This window comes from Theobroma cacao, chromosome 5 (genome assembly GCF_000208745.1).
Source record: "Theobroma cacao cultivar B97-61/B2 chromosome 5, Criollo_cocoa_genome_V2, whole genome shotgun sequence".
NCBI classification, from domain to species: Eukaryota; Viridiplantae; Streptophyta; class Magnoliopsida; order Malvales; family Malvaceae; genus Theobroma; species Theobroma cacao.
The window spans coordinates 10,990,103-11,000,809 of record NC_030854.1 but is presented as its reverse complement, the minus strand read 5'-3'; the positions used below and the strand labels follow the sequence as shown (position 1 = coordinate 11,000,809).

General features: G+C 34.2%; 1 protein-coding gene across 4 annotated transcripts; it reads right to left on the bottom strand.

Moving 5' to 3' along the window:
* On the bottom strand, positions 218 to 7,243 carry LOC18598470 (INO80 complex subunit D). 4 transcript variants are annotated; one of them, XR_001928256.1, is made up of 4 exons: positions 6,710 to 7,242; positions 4,606 to 5,037; positions 619 to 927; positions 218 to 500 (listed from the first exon to the last, which is right to left on the bottom strand). XR_001928256.1 is itself a non-coding variant. In XM_018122191.1 (2 exons), the coding sequence occupies exons 1-2, from the start codon at positions 7,099 to 7,101 to the stop codon at positions 4,782 to 4,784; spliced, it is 648 nt and encodes a 215-aa protein (XP_017977680.1). In that variant the 5' UTR covers positions 7,102 to 7,243; the 3' UTR covers positions 4,429 to 4,781. The 4 variants fall into 4 exon arrangements, 1 of the variants encoding a protein (XP_017977680.1); XR_001928257.1 differs by having other exon boundaries at positions 634 to 927; XR_001928255.1 differs by lacking the exon at positions 619 to 927 and having other exon boundaries at positions 6,710 to 7,240.

Below are 10,707 nucleotides of genomic sequence, written 5' to 3'. Positions count from 1 at the left end.
AATAATCCTACTTTCATGACAAGCTCTGGCCACTCTCTGAACCTCTTCTACCTTTGTTTTCTTTCTAGACTATTAAAGAAAAATGCCAACCAAACCAATTTATCAGGTATTTGACTTCAATCTTCCACCAAACTCTTTTACATGCTACAGCTGCATCATATTACATAGCCAAAACCAGTCAATTCATCTCAACTTTAACAAATCAAAAGACCAGCACTGAATTATATGTCAATTTGCTTTATTGAAAGAATGTGGTGCACTTATTTAAGTGTTGCAAATAATTGCTGCCAGAGTACACTTAAATTGATGCAAACAATTGTTGATAATAGTAAATTATTAAGAACTAAAAGTTAACCAAAATTTTAAAATAGCTTTTGGAACATTCACCCCAAGTAATACCCAATTATATGCAACTCACATCACCATTGCTCCTTTGCTGATACAACTGAACCTACACTTTGGTGTCTCCACCAATTTCATCACTGGACAACATGAATAACCTACAATAAACAAACCAAACCATGTCTCAGCTGCATTGTCCCCCAAAAAAGCCATCCATAAGGTGTAAAATATGAATATCTAGCACAACAAAAGTCATAAAACCTTTAATCAGATTACCTAAAAATACCAGACCTGAATATTCTCTGGAGAAATGATTTCTAACAGAATGTAACGTGGAGTATGAGCAAACATGTGCAATTTACTTTCCATCACCAAAAATATCAACTCAAATTCCCATTATATAAACCATCAGATCCACCTCGATGTTTATCAAGACAAATTTGCCAAAGGGTCACTGCACCATACACTATCTGGAGCATAACCCCTACAACTAAGCACAGCCTATTCAGCTCCACCCTGCTATCCTCACTGTTTGTTTTGGGTTGTATATAAACAATGTGTAAGACCCACCTTGTTTATGCAAATCTGTTCAATGCATGGAATACATACCAGGGATGTTATCCCAAGCCTTTTGGTTAGTGATTAGGAACATGAACATGATACTCACAGACAGATAAAAATCAGAAGACAATGACATGAAAACTTCATGCACAAGGTACAATAGATTTCCAAGAGCCTTTTGATTAATGATGAATACTGTCAAAAGGTTTCTTCAACTCCAGTACTAGATAATTAATAGTGGATTTAAAATACAAAAACATGAAGCTAAAATAAAGAATTAAATAATGATTAAAAAAACCATAGAAACTTCTCATCCCAGGAAATGTGGAACCTATTACTGTCCAATGAAGCATAATATGAATAATCTACCAAAAATGCATTTCCAATAACAGTTACATACATAGATGTATGCTGAAAACTTCAACTGCAAAGACCAAATAACTTGGGGAAGCAAAATCCTTTTTTTCCACTTGTGAATAATTTAGAGGGGAAAAAGAAAGGGGGGAGGGGGAAGCAAAAATCTGTTCTACACACTTTTATTTCTAGATTCAGTTTAGGAGCAAAGCACCCTCAGTTAACAGATATCTTGGACTTTAATTTCAAAATGCATATCCGACTACAATTCACTAAGAAGAAATTTTATTTGAGGCAAGTTCAGTTTTTAATAATACTGAATAATCCATAAGAAATAACAGTCTTTCATGCTTCTCTGTATCTTGATTCTTACCACTACTACAAGTTACCAGGCTGAGCACAAATATGTTTTTCAAGCTTTAAGTTGAGGAACTAAAGAGACTCTGATATGTGAAGATAGTTGGCTATCATATACTATAACTTGTCATATTTCATGAACTTGGATTGAAGTTGAATCTTGAGGACCAGAAGACATTAATTGCTCAAAGGCTAATTGCTTTATAACCTAATACTATCAGTCCTTGGAGAAATGGTCCTGTTTTACGCAGATAAGTTTTTAATGCATGTAAATATAATTTTATATAATTAAAGAACAACTTTAGTACATTTTTAATTTTTTACCATAACAGCACATATCAATTTTTATAGTAAACATTTACCTTAGTATATTATGACTTGTGCATAACTCAGGCTCACTCTAGACCGTATTAAAGATCTGATATAAATTATATATGTATCTCTGCAGGCAAGGGGTGCCTACCTGTTACCAGATATTGACAATTCCACATTGCAATGCCATCTACAAATCAAACTTATTCCTGTCACCTAGTATTTTCCAACATACATAACATTCAACAGCCAAATGTTTAATGTTATGTTCAGTGATCACATTTATTCATCACATATTTAATACCATCATACTTTATGCTTTTCTATCTCTTGATTCTTTGTACTAAACAAAATTAACATGACAAGCAGATACTTCTAATCATATTTTGAAAGCATTCGAATGTGAGGAAATTAAAAACATTTTAGTGCAAACATACTTGACCATCATATACTCTTCTTGAAAGTTTATTTCCTTATACTTACTGTTAGAATTCTAGGATCTATGCTTTCACAAGCTGAGCTCATACATGCTTATCTTTAAGGTAAGCATATGTATCCCAGAAAAGCAAACAATATTTGCATGCAAATCACATGTAAGCAATAATGTATGCACCACTTTCTTAGGTTAGCACTCCCTCTTCAATTTTCTCTGTCCATCATTCCTTTTTGAAACATTCCAAAACTATAACCCTTTTTCCTTTTTTAAACAACTAATACTCTTAATTTTTCTATATTTTATATTAAATTCCCTTTTTTTTTCTTTTTGACATTAAAAGTCAAGATACTAAAATCAAAGCTTCTTTTTTCAACTCAGTGCCAAGTCAAACATGGTCAAACAATATGGGAGGGTGGGGGCAAGCTTTCCCACTTCGGTGGAGGAAGAAAAGTGAATATGTACAAACATATTCACACAAAAAGGGAAGTTTTAATCTAGAAACATCTGAAATTTCACTGAAAATATATTGAAACAGACACATATCATAGCAAAAAAAAGTTCAACAGGCCACCATGAACAAAACCTGCTGCCTTCGTTTTATGTCAGAAAGTCCAGGCTAAACTGCTTGCTTGATGTTTTACACTTTCTATATGCCCCTTACATGTCTTGCACAATTTATCCGTCAGTAATTAAATATTCCAAAAACACCACAACTTTGAACTCAGGTAACCATCTTGATTGCTGCTAAACAAATGAGAAAACTTGAAATGGTTGGAATGTTAGATAATATGACACCCAACAAGATACATGTTAAAAATGGACTATCTCAGGAGTTAGCAAATGCCAAACCAACAGCGCAAGAATTTTATTTCAAGATAATGAAAATAGGTCACAACCCACTTAAAGCCTACCAAAAGTACAATCCTAGTGGACAATATTGAAGCAATCATGGTCTTTTGTAGCTTTTGCATTCAGTCATCACCCTCAAGGTGAGTTTGGTATTGAGGTTGGAAAGTGGTTTTGCAATTAAAAGCTGCTTTTAACAGCAACCTCAACATCAACATGATCCATGTTAAAACTGGACTAGCTCAGGAGTTAGCAAATGCCAAACCAACAGAGCAAGAACTTATTACATGTCAATGAAAATAGGTCATAACCCACTTACAGCCTACAATAAGTACAATCCTAGTGGACGATATTGAAGCAACCATGGTCTTTTGTAGTTTTTGCATTGAGTCACCACTCTAAAGGGGAGTTTGGCATTGAGGTTGGAAAGTGCTTTTGCAATCAAAAGCTGCTTTTAACAGCAACCTCAACCTCAACATGATCCATGTTAAAAATGGACTAGCTCAGGAGTTAGCAAATGCCCAACAGTGAAAGAACCTTATTTCAAGTTCATGAAAATAGGTCATAACCCAGTTACAGCCTACAAAAAGTCCAATCCTAGTGGACGATATTGAAACAATCATGGTCTTTCATAGTTTTTGCATTGAGTCACCACTCTAAAGGTGAGTTTGGCATTGAGGTTGGAAAGTGCTTTTGCAATCAAAAGCTGCTTTTAACAGCAACCTCAACGCATTCTTCAAGTTGGAAAACTTTTGGCTTTTGACGTTGAAAAGTGCTTTTCATCAGACCAACCAGTTCAAAAGTGCTTTCCCAAACCAAGCATTTGAAAAGTGCTCTTGGGATAGAAGTTACTTCTATACACTCATTATATTTTTCCTCCAGTTAACATCATGTCCCATTTTGACATTTACTCTCATAACAAAAGTATATCACAGCAACTCTCATAACAAAAGTATATCACAGCAACGCTAACACTTGCTATTTTCAACCATAACTCTTTTGCCACAACTTTCAAACCACACTTTTTAACTACACCACAGTTTTCAATCACAAGAGTGATGCCAAAATAAGACTAAGAGAACTAAAGCATATATCATATTTAACCAATCCAAGCAAATACATAAAAATAAAATGCAAGACACAGATCTAGTCATTCCACCTACTTAGGCCTGAAATGGAAGTTCTTGGCATGCCTACCTACATGCACAGACACACATATATACAAACATCGCAAAATTCCGAAAAAAATGAGTGAAATTCTAGTACATGAGAAATATACAGGAAAATACTAGGTAAAAGTTTCAATTCTTAATTTATGTAGTATAAGAAATAAGTCATTTTATTTCATGACCAGAGCAGATGAATGAACTTATCATCAAAATGGAACAAAAGACTACCTTCACATTATATGCACAAAAAATTGTCTCCAAGGAACAAATCCAGTGTTGCACTGTACTCTACCCTAGCTCCACTGAATCAGAAACCTACTTGGCCCAGACTAAAATATGTCAGCACCATCAGCAGCAATAGACCAACTAACTCTGTTGGCTCAACATGTTTCTGCAGAATATATTCAGCTTTCACTCATTTTCTCCTCAATCTTGATTTTGGGTACAGCTTTTCGTTGTGCAGCTCTTCTTTTAGTTTGAATCTGGCGAACATACTCTGCAACAACAATGTGCAACTTGGGAGCAAGCTTATTTGGCGAAGAGAAATTAAGGCCTGCCCTTTTCAGTGCTCGTGAAAGATATTTTTCAGCAGCTTGAGCATGGACAGGGCAATGAGGAGGATTAATGGATCTTAGTACTGGTTTCTTGCATATCTGCCCACTGCATACAGAGAAGATACAGTTAGGTTAAAATTACTGAAAGCAACATATTATAAGAGTCAACCTTTGGACCACATAGAGCGCAGGTAACAAAGTTGTAAACTAATACTCTATCCAAATACAAGAAACACAATCCCAACTATAGCGAACAGCCAGAGAGATTAACAAGAGAAAATGGTTATCCAATCTAATAACATATATAATAAAATAAAGCCAACCATAAATTATGCAGTCATGATCCTAAATGAGAAGAGGTGCCATGATCATTAGCACCACTAAGGCAAAGCCTTAAAATTGTATAACTATTTGACCGCTAGCATGCACATCACAAACATATAACATGGAGCAAGCAAGACAGATCCCACCAATAGCCTAGTTTAGTCATTCACACAGATGATTAAAAATATTGACACCAAAGGATCAAGTGCAGGCTTAGATATCACAAAACTATATACAGTGTAGTTGCTAGCCAACACGAGCCAAGGTCCAAAATCCCATGTATATGCCTAAAACTATTTTTCCTAAATAAAATAAATTTATTTTAATGAACTCGCATACTAAGACTACAAACATCCCAATAAATATAAGCCCCAAATTTTATCAATTTTCACAGTTTAATCAAATATTACCCCAAATGACTTAAGCAGCATCGAAAGACGCAATGCTGAGGCTTAGTTCTCATATTCACAGAAGACTTAAAGAGTAATCCAAAATTTTGGAATATTTTGGAAAGATGGCTTGGTGGTGTACAACTGGTTTCAGGCAAAGAAAGCCAAAGCTCTCTTTAAATTTCCTTAAGCATACCACCATATGCCACCAACAACCACTTCACATTTTTCTATAGATTATTTCTTTCTTGTAGATCGCCTTTGGGGCATAAGAATATAAATTGAAGACAATTTACCAATCAATATCATCTTATTCTACCTTATCCTTATCTTATACATAATCCAGTACATTAGATGAAACCTTATAGTTAATTACGAATTATCTGGTATTCTCTCTTAATACCACTCACTACAACCATAAAGACTTATTCCTTCTATTAGCTATCTAATGTAGGCTCCTCTAAAACAGATGTAAAATAAAAGGGAAAAAAAATTCAAATGCACATAAAAGATTATATGACATAGCTGCAATGGCATTTAGATTCCAACTTCATTAGAGAGAGTGGAAAATACCTTTCATTATTTCAACATACCAAACATAGTTAAATTCTTGAACTGTCTAACTTATGGCATTAGTGAGTGCATCACAGTTTAAAGCAGAATCCTTTCTCCATCCAAAAAGTTGGGGTTGAAAAAAATATCATGTATTCAAATTATAGAAGACTCACTTATATTTGTTATTACAAAGGAGCTTCCCCAGCAAGTAACCAAAAGAAAAAATTGTGTCAATTTAATGTATGCGTTCTTAAGGTTCATCCCAAAGACTCCTTCACTCATTCCAGAAGATCAAAATCTTATGTTCTAAATTAAAGGAAGACTCATTATTTATTAAATTCAATTGGCAAAGCCCTTAAATCTAAGTGCATAATTATTTTTCAAGACCACAAGAAAAAAGCATTTATTCATAATTTTCCCTAATAAATCAATTACAGATTAAACCCTAATCCAACGTATAGAAGAAATCAGATTTAAGAAAAAAAATTTTTTAAAAAAAGAAGAACTAACCTCTTGATAGGAAAATTACAGCCTCGATAAAGCATCTGCTTTGAATCGTTTAAAATATGCTTATGACAAAACCTCGTCAACGCCATCGCTTTCTCCTTACAATCAGAAATCTGACACTTCAACTGAGACCTTAACCCTAACTTGTTCCCATCGTTCTCTTCACTACTCTTCTTTTCATCTTCTTTGAAGGGGCTCTTCCCGTACAGCCAATAGTACTCCTTGTGCTTTCTCTTGAGCTCCTCCATTAGATTCCAGTAGTGAGCTTTGTAGAGCCTCGCCAGCTGCTTCACCCGCCGCGACCGCCGACGAAGTACCTCTTGCCGACTCAGAAACTCTGACTTGGAAAGTGCCGAGTCCTGGTCCATGCCGTCGATGGTTATGGATTCGCCCATAGCTGGTGAGCCGGTGATCCTGAGTCGGGGAAAAGATTTGGCGGACTTCTTGTGGTGCTGAGTCGGGGAAACGAGTCGGCGGACTTCTTTTTAACTATTTGGGGCTTTGAAATTTTGGAGCGTTACCGCTTTATATGCAATAGAGAGTGGAGAAAGAGAGCGTGGGTAGGTGATTGAGTCGGCCGTCTTTGTTTTCTTTCTTCTGTTTTTTTTTTTTTAAAATTAGGATTTTAAGTCATAATGCACTAATTATTAAATTAAATATTTTGCATTAATTTAAAATAGAAATTTAAAACAAATGATATTGACACATTCAATCACAACTATTAATTACGTAAAATTTTATTATATAAAGTTTACACGTATAATTAATAGATCGTGTATACTTTATGTTTTGAGGTTGAGTAATTATAAGATAATGGTAAAAAAAATTGCACGTAAAATATTTTCATTTGCACAATAATTAGATTGAAAACATGAATGACGTTTGATATTAATTGGCACCGAGGCCTGGCTAGATATGGTAAAAAAGCAAGAAGTTATAATTAAGGAAATGATCTTGACTATTTAAATTATGAAAAATTAATTCAATAAAAAATATTGACAAGTGATAAAGTAATAACTATTCAATACGTATATTAAAAATATAAAATATCTCAAAATATTTAACATTTAAAGAAACAATATTTATTAATATTATTTTAAAAATATTAAACATTCGAAATCTAAAATTAAACCTAGATAAGCTAATTTAAATATAAATAAAAATTCAAAACTAAAAATAAAATAAAAAACATAAAGGTTTGGATGTTTAGGGGTATTTTAAGAAAGAAAAAGAAAAGCAAAGTGGGGATGCTATAGTCAAGGTCCAATGTGATTTCACTACACTTGCACTTGATAATTTTGGATACGACTAGTTAACACAATACAAGAAGACAAGTTAAACGAATTTGAATTTAGAGTTGTCATGTTTCATGTATTAATTATATTGATACGTTTAAAACACGTGTATTAATTATATCCTAATCATGTCAAACTCTCTTAATTTATTTAATACATATTTAACTCATTTAATTAATAATATTATCTTGTCGATTGCTATAATCCGTCTAAGAATTCGGTTAATATAAATTTCTAAAAAGCTACTTTAATCTTGTTTAAATGATTTAAAATAATTAACTTTAAAAGTAATTTTTCATTTCTTAAAAATAATAAGATAATTACCCAACAAATTTTAATTTTTTTCTTTTTTTCCTTTCTTTTTTTTCTTTTTGAAAATCACCTCCAAAAACCAAAATCCAAAAAAAAAAACTTTCTTCTTCTTTTTCTTGTCTTAACCATGCTTCGCCAAGCAACACTAGCCTTGCACCCATAATGCACCCTAATGGCACATCCACCCAACACACTCTTCTTCTTTTTTTTTTCCTTTCATTTTCAAAAATTACCTCTAAAATCCAAAAAAAACTTTGTTCTTCTTCTCAATCTCATTTCTCTAGTAGCACTGCAATAACCCTTTCCAATGATGTAACACACCAAGCCAACAAACTCTAATTATATTTTTCTATCCTTTCACTTTTGAAAATCAACTCCAAAATCTCAAAAAAAACATCGAGTTTCTTCTTCTTCCCAATCCCATTTTGGTATAGCACTTCCTTCCATGACGCAATTGTGAGACCTTGACCTTTATAGACTCGTAAAGGGAAGTATACGCGATATCCCAAATTATGGGTAATTTCGTCATTTCCTTAATAAGCCCATAAAAGTAAGATTTTTAAACAATATTTGGCTTAAGTAGGCCTAAGGCATAAATGGTTGGTGAAATTAGGGGTAAAATGAAAGGAAAACCAAAATTTCGATAACTTTCACTATAGGGGCAAAATGGTCATTTATCACATCTCGGGGTAAAAAATTTTAAGTTTTCATGACTCGAGTATTCTAGACCATTATGGACCTTGGCTCAGTGTCAAAGGAGCAAAAAGATTTCATAAAGGATTGGAGGAGAACAAGTTGACTTATGAGGGCATTTTGGTAATTTAAGTGGAGTGAATATGTCACGACCCAATTTTCGGGCCATGACCGGCGCATGGGCCCAATGGACATAACCCAATAAGCCCAAGCAAGCCTATCTATGTGACTCCATTCATCGATTTCATCATTTGTTATTGCCACTGTATTTCGTAATTCTTATTAACAAGTATGTCAAAACTTTTCTATTGATACCATATATTCACATTTATATGATTCAAAATAATGTCATCCATGCCATTACATAGTGGCAACATTAAACAATATAAACATCTATTGCTTAAGACATATACACGTCTTAACAATTTATATTAGGGCACGTGTGTTCAACAAAAAGGACTATAGACTTCTAGCGGAGGAACTATAGTGAAGGTGCAGTTATTGAATGCCATTGATACCTACCAAAAGATGGATACAAGTCTATGAGGACACCTCGACCTAGTTACCGGCTGCCTCTTGATCTAAAATCATGAAGTTGAAAACGGTGAGTATAAACTCAGTGAGTGAACAAGGAAGGGAACAAGCAAACAATAAGGAATGTTTAACGAAATCATGATGCATTCATTTTTTTCAAAACAATGCAATTTGTTTTAGTTCTTATTAAAACCCCTCATGTAAACCCCGCACGAGTAAATAACTTTATGAAAAAGGTCCATGCTCAACAAAGGATTTAGAGAGTGAAAACTTTAATAGCATTCATGCGAATCAAGTTAAATAACCGAGAATGAATTTCCACTGCAGCTAAGTTAGGATTCAAGTTATTAGCCAAACGAGGGTTTCTCAACTGGCCAAGGGTTTCTCACCAAATCTCCTTATTTCAAACTTAACTAATTAATTCCTTAATGTTAGAAGTCCATACTCAACTATGGTACCAAAGAAGTGGAAAATAGTCAGCAACCGAACAAAATAAGGAACAAAATAGAAAGTTTTTCGCTGTAGCGAGATTTATGCCATAAAACAGAAAGTTTCTCATTGCAGTGAGAAGCTTCAGTAACTTTCTCACTGCAGTGAGATTTTGGCCAGCATTACCCCTCCAAACCCGAGAGTTTCTCGCTGCAGCGAAAATCATTCTCGCTGCAGCAAGAAACAGAGCACCAAAAAAATATTTTCGTTATTTCAAGAAAAAGGCCATCCTGCTAAAATGACAAAATCAACATAAAACACATAAAGATTTCCAAAGTTCAACATGNGGAACCTTTTTTTTAGATGTTCTGATTCTCGCTGCAGCGAGAAACTCTCGAGTTTTGAAAAGGTAGGCTGGCTGAAAACTCGCTGCAGTGAGAATCCATTTTCGCTGCAGCGAGGAAGGTACAGTAGCTTCTCGCTGCAGCGAGATTCATTCTTGCTACAGCGAGAAACTTTCTGTTTTATGACCAAAATCTCGCTGCAACAAGATTGAATCTCGCTGCAACGAAAAACCTTCTGTTTTTCACCTCATTTTGATCAATTGTTGCCCTATTTTCCACTTCTTTGCTACCATATTTGAGCATGGATTTCCAACATTAAGGAATAAGTGAATTAAGCTTAATATGAGGAGGTTTGGTGAGAAACCCTCGGCTAGTCAAGAAACCCTCGGTTAGA